This window comes from Rana temporaria, chromosome 2, assembly GCF_905171775.1.
Source record: "Rana temporaria chromosome 2, aRanTem1.1, whole genome shotgun sequence".
Taxonomy (NCBI): Eukaryota; Metazoa; Chordata; class Amphibia; order Anura; family Ranidae; genus Rana; species Rana temporaria.
Genome location: NC_053490.1, coordinates 256445053 through 256458184, shown reverse-complemented (window position 1 = coordinate 256458184; position 13132 = coordinate 256445053). Strand labels below are relative to the sequence as shown.

General features: G+C 42.9%; 1 protein-coding gene across 8 annotated transcripts in view; it reads right to left on the bottom strand.

Annotated features, from left to right (window-relative positions):
* RPH3AL (rabphilin 3A like (without C2 domains)) overlaps positions 1 to 13132 on the bottom strand; it is a 258215-nt gene that overhangs the window by 113131 nt on the left and 131952 nt on the right. For all 8 annotated transcript variants that reach the window (XM_040336810.1, XM_040336811.1, XM_040336807.1 and 5 more), the window contains one exon: positions 8654 to 8740. In XM_040336810.1, the coding sequence (XP_040192744.1) occupies positions 8654 to 8740 (87 nt within the window). The remainder of the gene's footprint in view (positions 1 to 8653; positions 8741 to 13132) is intronic.

Genomic DNA, 13132 nt, shown 5'->3' with positions numbered 1-13132 from the left:
GAAATCCAACTTCCAAACATGAACTCAGTAATGAGTAGCTCCGCCGTTATTGTTAATCACTTCAAAAATTGTTTCGGCATGCTTGATGCAAGCATTTCCATGAGGTGAGAGGGAACATTTCTCCAAGTGGTGAAGACAGCCGCACGAAGGCCATCTACTGTCTGGAACTGTTGTCCATTTTTGTAAACTTCCCTTGCCATCCATCCCCAAAGGTTCTCAATTGGATTTAGATCAGGGGAACACGCAGGATGGGCCAAAAGAGTGATGTTATTCTCCTGGAAGAAGTCCCTTGTCCTGCGGGCATTGTGTACTGTAGCGTTGTCCTGTTGAAAAACCCAGTCGTTACCACACAGACGAGGGCCCTCAGTCATGAGGAATGCTCTCTGCAACATCTGGACATAGCCAGCGGCCGTTTGATGCCCCTGCACTTCCTGAAGCTCCATTGTTCCACTGAAGGAAAAAGCACCCCAGACCATTATGGCGCCCCCCCCCCCCCAACTGTGGCGTATAGAAAACATCTCAGGTGGGATCTGCTTGTCATGCCAGTAACGTTGGAAACCATCAGGACCATCAAGGTTAAATTTTCTCTCATCAGAGAATAAAACTTTCTTCCACCTTTGAATGTCCCATGTTTTGCAAAGTCCAAACGAGCAGTTCTGTGGAGTTCAAGGAGACAAGGTTTTTGAAGACGTTTTTTGTTTTTGAAGCCCTTCAGTCTCAGATGCCGTCTGATGGTTATGGGGCTGCAGTCAGCACCAGTAAGGGCCTTAATTTGGGTCGAGGATCGTCCAGTGTCTTGATGAGAGACCCTGCTTATGCACTTCAGCAACCCGACCACATTCAAAAAAGGAGAGTTTTTTTGCCTTTGCGATCACAACGTGTGACTACCTGACAGAGAATGACAATGAATCCACATCTTTGCACAGATTTGGCCTTTTAAAGGCATGTGGTCCTAAACTTTTGATCAGCTGAAAAACAGCCTGTTTCAGTTTATTCGTTGTTTTCATTAAATTGAATTCTCAAAAAATGTTTTGTCTCACTCTCATTTCTTCTTGTTGCATGTTGAAGCTCTACTTGGAACCTTGTTAAGATCCAACAATGTAAAATATGATTTTTTGCCATTTTTCAAGTGGTCTTAAACTTTTGATCAGGACTGTACTTTTTAATGTAGTTACATAGTTAGTCTGGTTGAAAAAAATACACAAGCCCATCTAGTTCAACCAAAAAAGAAAAAAAAAAAAAAAAACATGATCCAATTTGCTCCAGCAGGGGAAAAAATTCTTTCCTGATCGGATGTTCCCTGGATCAACTTTACCTATAAATATTAGTATACAGTTAAATTATGTACCTTTTTAAAACCAATCTACTGAGCTGGCCAGAACCACCTCTCGAGGGAGTCTATTCCACATTTTCACAGCTTATAGGCCAGTTTCACACTGCAGCACCCAGCTGTTAGTGCTAAAGTGGCGTTCACTTTAGCGGCGCTTTTCAACCACTAGTGGGGCACTTTTAACCCTCGCTAGTGGCAGAAGAAGGGGTTAAAAGTGCCTGTGTTGCAGCACTTCTGAAGCGCTTTTCAGGCACTTTGGAAGCACTGCCCATTCATTTCAATGGGCAGGGCATTTTGGGAGCTCTGTATACAGCGCTTAAAAGCCACCCCAAAGATACTTCTTGCAGGACTTTTCCTAACGTCCCGCAAGCGCACCGCCCCAGTGTGAAAATTTACACTGAAATGAATGGGAGGTGGTTTTCAGGCTATTTCTAGCACTAAAACGCCTGAAAACTGCCTCTGTGTGAAAGTAGCCTTACTGTGAAGAAACCTTTCCATATTTAGAGATCAAATCTCCTTTCCTCCAGACCAAAGAGCTCCACAATCTAGTTAGAAATAAAACTGGCTGCCCGGGCCATCTCACTGCTCAAACACAGGTAATTTGGCATTAAAGTTGTCTAAGGTTTTGACAGTTGAGTTGAATAAATATATAGACTCATATAAGGGTCAAGGAAAAATCCAATACAGTGGAACCTCGGATTGCGAGAAACGCGGTTAACGAGCGTTTCGCAATACAAGCACTGTAATTTGAAAAATCCTGACTCGGTTTGCGAGTGTTGTCTCACAAAACAAGCATGATTCAAGCCAAAGTGGTGTGCAGTACTGTGTTTGGCCTGAGGTGGAGGGGCGCCGGAGCTGAACCGATTGGAGCCGTTCAGAAAACCTTGGAAATACTCAGTTCTCAAGCCTTTCTGAGGTTTTCTGAGTCCAGCCGAGCTGTCCTCTGGCCTTTCTGGGTGTTTCTGAGGCTCTCCAGCACCCCCACCTCTGGCCACATGCGGTATTGCATGCCATTGAACCAGCTTTTCCTACCTACACATTATCTTATTGAATAGATATAAGGCAAGAGTGTTGCTTTGGGCTTGTGTTGATCAGGAACATACATTTTAGGTCAATAAAGAGGAGTTGTGCCTTAAAGCGGAAGTAAACCCATCGATTTAACAGTTTCAAAAAGCAGTTACATTTCCGGCATGCCGGGATTGCTAACTGTACCATTGGTTGTGCTCTCAACCAAACGGTCAAACCATCCAATGGTTGGTGTCATAACTGATCACATGTGCAGCACCATGGCAGTTGAAGATTAAATATAGGCCAAGATGGCAACTTCCTTGGCTGAAAATGATAGGTGGGTTTACTTACACTTTAAGCTCTTTGATGGGCACTGCCCTGGAAAGAATTGTCATGTTTTCCCCCCTTTTGCTCCCCCACTGCAGTCTGACCGTTGTCCTCTGCCGAAGAAGATCTACCACAATAAGGCAGAGTATGGGGGTGATTTACTAAAACTGCGCAATGCTAAATATGGTGCAGTTGTACATGGTAGCCAATCAGCGTCTAACTTCAGCTTGTTCAATTAGGCTGTGCCAAATAAAAGCTGGAAGCCAATTGGTTTCTATGCAGAGCTGCGCCAGATTGTGCATTTTCCAGTTTTAGTAAATCAACCTCCATGTTTTATGACTCAAGCAGTGCCTTTGATGGGATGTAGGCAATAAGACTCCAGGGGACAGCAGCTCCCTTGATGGGGGACCTCTAGTAATTTAACTTACATGACAGTGGAAAAGATACATGTTATCCAAAGTAAAGAAACAGCAGCAATGCTAACCCAAAGGTTCAGCCGAAGAATAACTTGTACTCTACACATCATCATAAGCAGAATCAAACCTCGAAATTCTTTAAAATTTCAGCTGTCCTGTTGACCTCTACATAATTACAGTACAAACCTTGCTCACAAAATCGAGTCTCCCAGCTATAACAGGCAAGTATTATTCTAGCAATGCATCAAATAGATGTTGCTCTATTGTACACATTCGTCTAGAAGATTTCACAACCCTTAAGTTCAAACTGGCAATTATATACTGCTAAACTGTCATCCTGTGCATTACTTATAAAATTAGATATCGGTAATGTCTCTACCATGAAGCAGTCTTAATTCATTATGAACACACCATTAGTTATACATCTCCATATATATGAAAAACTCATCTCCATTTAAATGTATTTCCCAAGCTACTCATTTCAACATACTAATTCATGCTCAGATGATGCTCTGGGGCATTTTAGATCTAAATGCTTGCCTTTAAATTAATATGCTATTTTTTGTTGTCTATTAGGGAAATGGACTAAGATACTTTGCATAGTGCTAATTTTAGAAAAGATTCTGGATATATATTTCATGCCAATCAGATTGGCACGATAAAGTCTACATGTTTTATAAATCCTTCATAGCTATATTTACTCTACACAGAAAACAAATACCCAGCATAGGAATATTTTCTTTTATATTTTTGTAAAGTCCTGTCATCTAGCAGAGTGAACAATGTGATCAGTTCATACAGTATTTATCTTAGCTGGCCAAACACCAGTAGAAATTAATTTGAAAATCTTTGTTTTTAGAACTCTCATTTGATTTTCTATTCGTTAGTCAAATCAATGTTCATTTTAAAACTGCAATCACCAAAAAAAATCATAGGCGCAGGATGGAAATTCTTTCTTTCTTAAATGAAATTCATACTGTGATTGTGTGTATTCATTTGGGAAAAAAATGTGTATATTATAATGAAAGCTGTTAAATACATCTGGGATTCCATTCAAATAGTAGGTCTGGATGAAATTTTAAGGGCATTAAAATGAAATTAATTGACTCGATGATGGCAAGAAAGAATGTTCTGAGTCAGTCATCCAGATTCCTTGCAGACGCAGTTTCCGACTGTGGGGAAGCAACAGTCCAATTCTGCAGATGTGCCCACACCAGCTGGTCCCATTTTTATGGAGTCACTGCTGAGACCCCTCTTCTGAATCCTGAGAGGATCCCTCTTCTGGGCAGCCAACAGGAAGATGGCTATCACATAGTTAAATGGACACCTGGAAAATGTTTACGCCTCTTATGCACAGAAGAGGAGACATGCCTCAGGATTAAAACATCATATGACCAGAGATTTAGGGGTTTAAGAGGGGCATTTGGATTGTTTTTTAGTTATTTGTTAGCAGAGGTGTTTTGTTAATAGGTGGGGTGTTGAGCCTGACAATAAGCATGTTGATAGGAAGAGAAAGCAAAGTGACAGAGATAGGAGTTAATCACTGTGCTGATTCTCCTTTCATTGTCCAGTAAGAGGCTTGGGTCCGAATTACCTGTGCTTAGACGTAGTGGGTTGAATATTGCTTGCTTTCATACTGAGGACATCTAGTGGCAAAAAGAAAGTACTGCTTGGGGAAATCTGTTTTAATGTTGAACATGAAGCAAATGCTTGTTTTATTGTTTTATCTTTTGATGAGCTATTCATTTTTTATCTTATCATTTTGACCAGGGATCTGATGTAGGGAGTTAAAACAATTAGGCCCCTTTCACATGGGGCAGATCAGTATGATCCACCCCGTAAACCTCCACTTGCTCAGCGGGGATCGCTCCGTTGATCCCCGCTGAGCCGGTGGATGACAGGGCGGTCCCCGCACACTGTGCAAGGACCGCCCTGTCTTTTTTCCGCTCTCCCCTATGGGGGGATCGGATAAACACGGACCGTCTGTCCGTGTTTATCCGATCCGATCTGCAGACGGAAGGAAAAATAGGGTTTTCTTCCGTCTGCAGAATCGGATCATTGCAGAGGCGGACAAGATCGGGTGTCAGTGGATGTTCATCCGCGATCTCATAGGGACCAATGTATGTCCCTTTTTCATCCATTACAAAAGGTTTTTAAAGTAATTTGTTAGGCAGCTCCGGGGGTCTCTTCCGACTTTGGGGGTCTTTTCTGACTTCTCTATGCTCTCTGGCCTCTTCTCCTGCTGTCCGTTGTCCTCTGCTGGGCTCCTCCGCTATCTTCTGCTCTTGTGCCCGGTCTTCTCTGCCGTCTTCTTCCCTCTGCTCTTCTTCCAATGTTGACACAATGCTCTCTCCTGCTATAATGCCGTGTGCGCAACAACTTATATAGGCATGGGGCATGTCATCCGGTGACCCCACCCTTATGACATCATTGTCCAATCATGCCTTGGGACGGAGAAGCCCGGCAGAAGACACGGGATAGCGGGAGAAGAGGCCGGAGAGTGCGGAGAAGATGCCGGAATGCGCTGAGAAGTCGGAAGAGACCCCCGAAATCGGAAGAGACCCTGGAGCTGCCTAATAAAATTACTTTAAAAACCTTTATAGTGTGTTTTTTTTATTGACACTTTTCCCCCCAGGTGAATGGGTAGGATTCTGCCATAATGAACAGAAGGAAGCCCTTCCTGGAGCAGGAGAGGACAGCATTAGAAGATTAGCACTGCTGCCGGCTAACAGGGGGGGGGGGGGGGGGCTGCCACTTGTAGCCAGTCTTCCTGAAAACAGTGGTATGCTCAAGTCTTCAACCTTTCCTGGGAGTCAGCCAGGTGTGCTGGTAAAGAGTCAGTCAGGAGGACTGGTGTGGGAGTTAGCCTGGAGGGCTAGTGAAAGAGGAAACTGCAGCCAGGTGGGTTGGCAGTGCCTGAAGAGGTGGTGCTGGGATCAGTAGCCTCAGAGGGGGACTATAAACAGTTTCACTGTATTTTTGCTACACCACAAGGGACTACTAGTTCATGACTGTAAAGGTATATTGCTAAATCTGAATGAGAGCCTGTCAGATCAACTAGCAGTGATCCAACTGGAGCCAGCAAGCATGTGCAGGAGGAAAGTAGAGGAGACTGTATATAGGTAGATGTCCCTGAAGTTGTTGCTGAAGTCAAGTGGGCATCCCATAACCTCTCATTCCTATCCAAGTTATTAACACTCAACAAATAATAAAAAATCATGGACTGTTCTCTGACTCTGGAGTGCCCGTGAAAATTTGGTGTGCCTGGCTGTGCAGGAGTGGGGGATCCAATTTCATCAGCAGTCCCTACAGGGGGATGTTCTACACATGTGCAAGAAAAAATGCTGTTTTATTTTTTATTTTCTTTGCACGTGATTGGGTACTCTTTGCAAAGTGAAGCTTTACCTCATTTACTATGCTCTGAAACAACTGCACTTGCAGAGGGAAACTGCACTTTGAAAAGTGAACAATCTATTTACCTTTAGTAAATCAACCCCAAAGGGTCTGTGTGCTGTTTTTTCTTTAAGAAATAAAAGCAAGGAGAGAGGTCATTTGTAGGCAACTCTTTTTTCCTCTGACTGGCGCTTGTGCTGTTCAGCCCTGTCAGCACCGGTGGTCCGACAGGGCTACCCGTTCCCTCTGGCTGTGGATCCTCCTCCTCCCCCTGCTTGACCATAATGTGGAAAGCTAGGTTTGTCTTCTACACTACATGACATGGCTGTCAAAGCATAAACAGGAACATGCAAAGCAGAAACATGGATCAATGCCTTCCTCTAGTCAAAGACCCTCCCACACAGTGAGAAAGCACTGTCTAGGCACACAGTTAACACTTTGATCGCCCCTGATGTAAACCCCTTCCCAGTCAGTGTCATTAGTACAGTGACAGTGCATTGTTTTGTGTCACTGGTCCCCAAAAAGCATCAAAAAGTGTCAGTTAGGGGTCTGATTTGTCCGCCGCAATTTCGCAGTCCTGCTATAAGTCACCGATCGCTGCTGAAGCACTACCCCCGAAGGAGTTGCTGGTTTAGATTTGGGCCTGCCGTTACCTTACTGTTCCTTGCGTTCGTCTCAGGGGTTCTCCTTGAAGAGTTATCCGGAAGAAATGTATGCACCAACACAAAGTCTCTTTCAAGGGTTTTATTGAACAAACTTTCCAACAGAGGTATAGAGGAATGGGAAGGACTCAGGTATCTTACTTGCAGATCACGATCACTCTCCTAGGTCCAGAGAAAGAACTATCTCCACGCTGGACTCCGCAACCACCGTATAGTTCCACTCTCACTGTCCTAGCAGCCGGTGCGAAGCTCGATCAAAAGCTAGCCTCTGCCACAGACTAGGTAGTAGAATTTGTCTATTAGTCTCTGCCACAGACTTAGTGAACTCAGGATTCGCTCAATATTCTCTGTCACAGACTTGTGCAACCCCTCACTGGGTTAACTGGGTAAACTTCCGGCAGCACTGCGAGGTAAATTTTGATCCAGATACATCCTCCAATTGAGTCCTCAATTGCTCGGTCCCTTCCAGCAGGTAAGGCGATACAGGATCATCCCTGGATCAGTAGGCCCTAGCGACTCCTGGGCCTACATCTCAGTTGTGAGGCCTCGGGCCAATGTGGCCCAGAGGCGGAAACTGCCAACACATCCCTGAGGCCAGGAGGGCCCTCAGGTAAGGATCGGAAAATGAACCCCACAAAATGGTGTCTGCCCCTTAAGTACCCCCTCCTGGAATGCACAGCGGGTTCACCACGGCCCCTGGGCTGTTTCTGGGCAAGAGGCACCCAATGCATCCAGCCTGCTGCCTTTCCAACCCTGACCAGCGGTGGCAGCGACACCCATCCTCAGGAGGAAAATCATGCAACCAGCTGAACTGAGACAGAGCCACAATTTAGACACAATCCTTCTGAGCCAAACCACTGCTCAGATAACTACAATTTTAACACATAGCGCCCACTCATTGGGAGAAGGGTGCTACACTGTCATTACTAATAAAACATATTTTTTTTAAATAAATGAAAATATCCTATAGTTAGTAGACGCTATAACTTTTGCGCAAACCAATCAACACACGCTTATTGGGATTTATTTTTACCAAAAATATGTAGCAGAATATATATTGGCCTAAACTGATGAAGAAATTCGATTTTTATTTTTTTTATTGCAGAAAGTAAAAAATCGTTTTTTTTTTTTAATTGTTTATAGCACAAAAAATGAAAACCGCAGAGGTGATCAAATACCACCAAAATAAATCTCTATTTGTTTATTTGGGTACAACGTCAATAACCACGCAATTGTCAGTTAAAGTAACGTAGTGCTGCATTACAAAAAGAGGGGTAAATCTTCCGGAGGTCAAGTGGTTAAGCACAGCTGTGTATACCATTTCTTTTTACTGCTCTCATAGTTTGATAAAATTCACAATTTTACAGGGATAACAAAATATGATATTCCAGTTACAAGCCTTGGCCTTTTTTTTACCATCAAGTACATGCTGTAATAAAGTTAATAGAAACACATTTTTTGTTTGTTATGGGATGAAACAAATGGTGTACAAAACATAAGGCGAACACTCAATTTACCTCTCTCTTCTCACTACAGATTTTACAGAGCCATGTGGGTCGCTTCAGGCTGCCAACAGTTTCAATTCCACATTTAGTGCAGACTTTCTGTGGGAGAAAGAAACAGATCAGTGCACTTTTAGCTTATCTATTTTTATACTCCAGATTTCGTTATTTCCTAAAGGTCTGTACTTGATTTAAAGAGATTGGTGAGATGCAGAGACGTTGCAATACAAAGGTCTTGCCTAATTTAAATATTCTCTTCCTGTGTAGCTTTGTAGGGCTACTTTTCCTTATAACTACCTTTCATGTAATGGCTACAGTAGCTTTCTCTAATTAATCGACAAAGACATTTTACAGATTTCACTTTTCTATTTTCTGTGCAGGATGTTTTTATGATGATGAAACAGTAATACAATAAGTTTCTCATTGTACAGTATTTAATACAAAAAATAAAAATAATTATATGCTTTGAGTTGGTACATATTTTGTTTTTGTGTGCTTTTTAATGCTGCTCAACAACACAAAATCATACTTGCAGGTTAAAGTAAATGTACATTATTTTTTCTGTTTCTAAAGAATCAAAATAAATTCTAACATGTTACATCTGTATTTAGGGCAGTGGTTTTCAACCTGGTGGTCAGGACCCCCTTGGGGGTCGAATGATGATTTTCCAGTCACCGAATCCTAAGCTTTTCCTTTAGCCCACACCGCTCTCCCAGTCTTTTCTTGGCCACCCAGCTGGGCTGTTCCTGGAGCACACGGCCGCCCACTTAGCATTTTTGCAGCCGCCCATTTAGTTCACAGCATGGCTGGGGGGCAGAGACTAGAGGTCAGCTGACTGGTGAGGAATGTGAAGTGGGAGGGGCTGGAGGAGACCCTATCTCCTGATTTCGGCATAGGTATCACCGCAAAGTCGGAGACACAGTGAGTAACACTACCTGTGATTATGGCTGCCATAAAAAAGTCCCCACTTCAGTTCTCAGATCAGCAGATGACCTTGAGCAAGAGCACCTAAGTTAGCTCATCAGAACTCCCCCCAGCACTGTCACTCATCCCAAGTCCCCCCCCCCCAGCACTTCCACTCATCCCAACTCCCCCGTATAGGAATACAAATAGAGAATATATACAAGGGAGAGGTAAAGAGAGGGGGGGCAAAGAAAAGGGGAGAGAAAGAATACGAGAAAGACGGCTAGAGAGAGGATGGGGGAAAAAAACAAGAAATTAGGATAGAGAGAGATAAAAGTCAAAGAAAGAAGAACAAAGAGAAAGAGTTGTACATCCTAAATTTTATCAAAGGGTCACGGCACTGGCAGGTTGAGAACCACTGATTTAGGGTGTGCCCACATCCCATAAGCGCACCCTCCCATCCATGACAGTTGGCGGGTGTTCCTCTCCCTCACAGCCACAAACACATTTACAATCAGCACAGCTGTGCAAAGCTCCACTCATTCACAGGGTTTTGTGAATCTGCATCCATCCACTAACAGGGATTTGTGAATGAGTAAACTACAAGTGCCATCTCCACTGTGGCAGACAGATTGTAGTTCTCAGTGGACTACGAATGAGCTGATCTGCTACAGAGATCACAATGAAAGGCTCTAGAAGACACTTGCAAAGTCACTGGGAACAAGAGGGTCCAGAGCTGCAGGAACCTTAGAATCTTTCAGAAAGTCATAGACACTAGGAAACTTATGGGAACACTGGAGATCCTGGGGCTCAGACCATGCATGAGGGATGGAGTCCAGCTTATCTAGCAAGGGAGATGACCTGGCTGAGCTGGGACTGGACATGTAGTTGATTGAATCAACAGTAGGTGAATTTCCATTCTTGAATACGTCTTCCAGACAACAGGTAACAGCAGAACCTTGCATGTCAAAGCTGTACATGTCTGCTCATCTGTGGGAATACAAGTGACAGGTCAGCAGTTAACCTGCCAATGTGTGACTATTGGACACTTATCCCTCACAGGTTTACACAATGGTTGTACACACCTACTAAAGATACAGACAAAAGTTAGGAAAAAGCTTTTTATGACCTGTTGAAAGAACCTTAGAAAACATCTCCAGTTATGATGTAATACTCCTCATTTTAATTTTACAAAGCTGCCATCTACCTCCAGATTTAGAAGCATATAGATGGTGCCTATGGATCAGCCTAACAAATGAATGACAATGTGGAGTCCCTTACTTCTCTTTGAATATCATTTGCATTGGAAATACACACTTTCTACATGAAGCCATCCACAAGAAGACCCGAAAATCACCTGATAGAGTCCTGAACAATGAAATGACTATGTTTGCATCAATAAACATTGGCGCTTAGCACTGATGGATGTGAGGATGTACTGTGGAGCAGATACTGGGTCCAATTACCACCTATAATGCGCCCTCAAACTTCGTTTCAGACAGAAGCAAGATCGTCAGCACGCCCATCCATAGATGATGGAGAAGTTGAAGAAACTTGAAGACAATTAACTCAACTTGAAAAATCTGTGATTTCCTGATGATCTACGGACTCCTTCAATCAAGCAGTTAGGCATAGCACAGAAAGGTATTTAGACATTGCAGAGAAACACAAAAAGAATGGATGTATACAAGATAGAACTTGGATTCTAATTGATGAAAGAAAATTAGCCAAATGCCAAGACAAGGCTAAGAAAAAGAGAAAAGGGAGCAAGGAATAGGGACAGCCAAATACTGAGGTCTAAGTAAGAAACTCAAACAAATCTGCCAGTCTGACAAAAAAAGATTTGTTTGAATGTAAAAGTATTGAAACACAAGAAGCTACAAGCAAAAACAACCTATAAACCCTCTACTGCGTAGTTTGTGAACAAGAGCAAGAAGTAACGTAAATGCTCTGATAAAACATACAGTAACAACAAATGGATTTGTATTAGCAAATAGCAAATAACAACAAGATATTTGATGGGCTGAACATTTCAGATAGACCTTAAGCCAACCAACACCAAAGTATCTTTTGATTTAAAGAGTCCCGCCCAAAAATGGAACTTCCGCTTTAAGAGCGGGTGACCCTCTGACATGCCACATTTGACATGCCATTTTTTGGGGGGGGAGCGGAAACACTCTTTTTAGAGGGTTGCAGCTCCCACTTTTTCCCGGGGGTCCGCAGCGCCGGAAGGAAGTTCACCTCTCCTCTCTCCCTCTTGGCAATCATCTGGGACATGCCACAGTTTTCAGATGATTGCCCGGCCAATCACGGCGCACGTATGCACAGTGCGTGTCAGCCAGGCGCTCGCAGTCACAATGCCAGCTTTGACCTCACTACTCAGATATGGTTTCACCCTACAAGATCCAAGCTGATACTATTAACAGTGCAGTCAAAAATCACAAGAATTCTGCTAGTACTGAATGGCCCAAGACACTTATCATAAAATTCCATCCCAGTAAACATGCTAGAACATCCCTGTTTTCCTAAACTGAAAATACAGCCACTTAAGGATGAACTTTTCAAGAGGTACTTTGAACCCAGCAGAAAGATTGTTCCACTATCACCTCTATGGGACTTTGCAAGCCTCCACCATTTTGGTAAATTTCAGTGTTTACAGATGTAGGTGTGCCATGCTGTTATTATGCAACTAATCATAAAACAAAAGCAAATATTGAAAATAAAAAAAAATGGAAAAACATTCTCTGTATTGAAAATATATAAAGAAAAATTATACCAAATTCAATGTCTGTCTCTTAGGGAAAAGCAAAGCTGTTTGTGGTTTCCTTCAAGTTGTCAATTGGCCATATTGTTTACACAAACTGGGTCTTGGTGGCTATGCTGCATATATCAGCATTTGAAACCTAAATTACCTTGACACCTTAGTAAATTGATTATGGAAGTTCTAAACCTTTAGCGCAAACGCTGGCTGGGGCAAGGTCCAGGATGGAAAGAACACCCTGGAAGGTTTGTTTCTTCTATGTTTCTATATATATATATATATATATATATATATATATATATACATATATATATATACATACACAGTGTATATGTATGTATATATATATATATATTTTTTTTTTTAGATATATATATTAGGTTTGGGGGGGGGGAGGTATGATTTTGTTTTTCTTAAAGTGATTTGATTTTAAAGGTAAATAAAAAAACAATAAACATACATCTCTATAATTACCTGCTCTGTGCAATGAAGTTGCACAGAGCGGCCATGAACCTCATCTCGCTAGCGCTCCTGGCTTTTCCTCTCTGTCCAGTTCCCCCCATGGCAATCCACTTCCCATTGGGTCACTTATGCATGCTCCCTCCCGAGCCCTGCGGCTGCCTCAAATGACTGCCTTTGATTGACAGTACAGGGAGCCAATGGCCCCAGTAAAGCAAAGCCAGCGAGACCAAGAAGTGAGGGGAACAAAGAGCTGCAGACGTGCAAAGTGCTGGATCGAATGAGGGCTCAGGTAAGTAAAAGGGAGGCAGGGAGGGGGTGAGGGGGCTGCCGATGCCTAAACATTTGTCATCTTAATACAAGGAATGCAT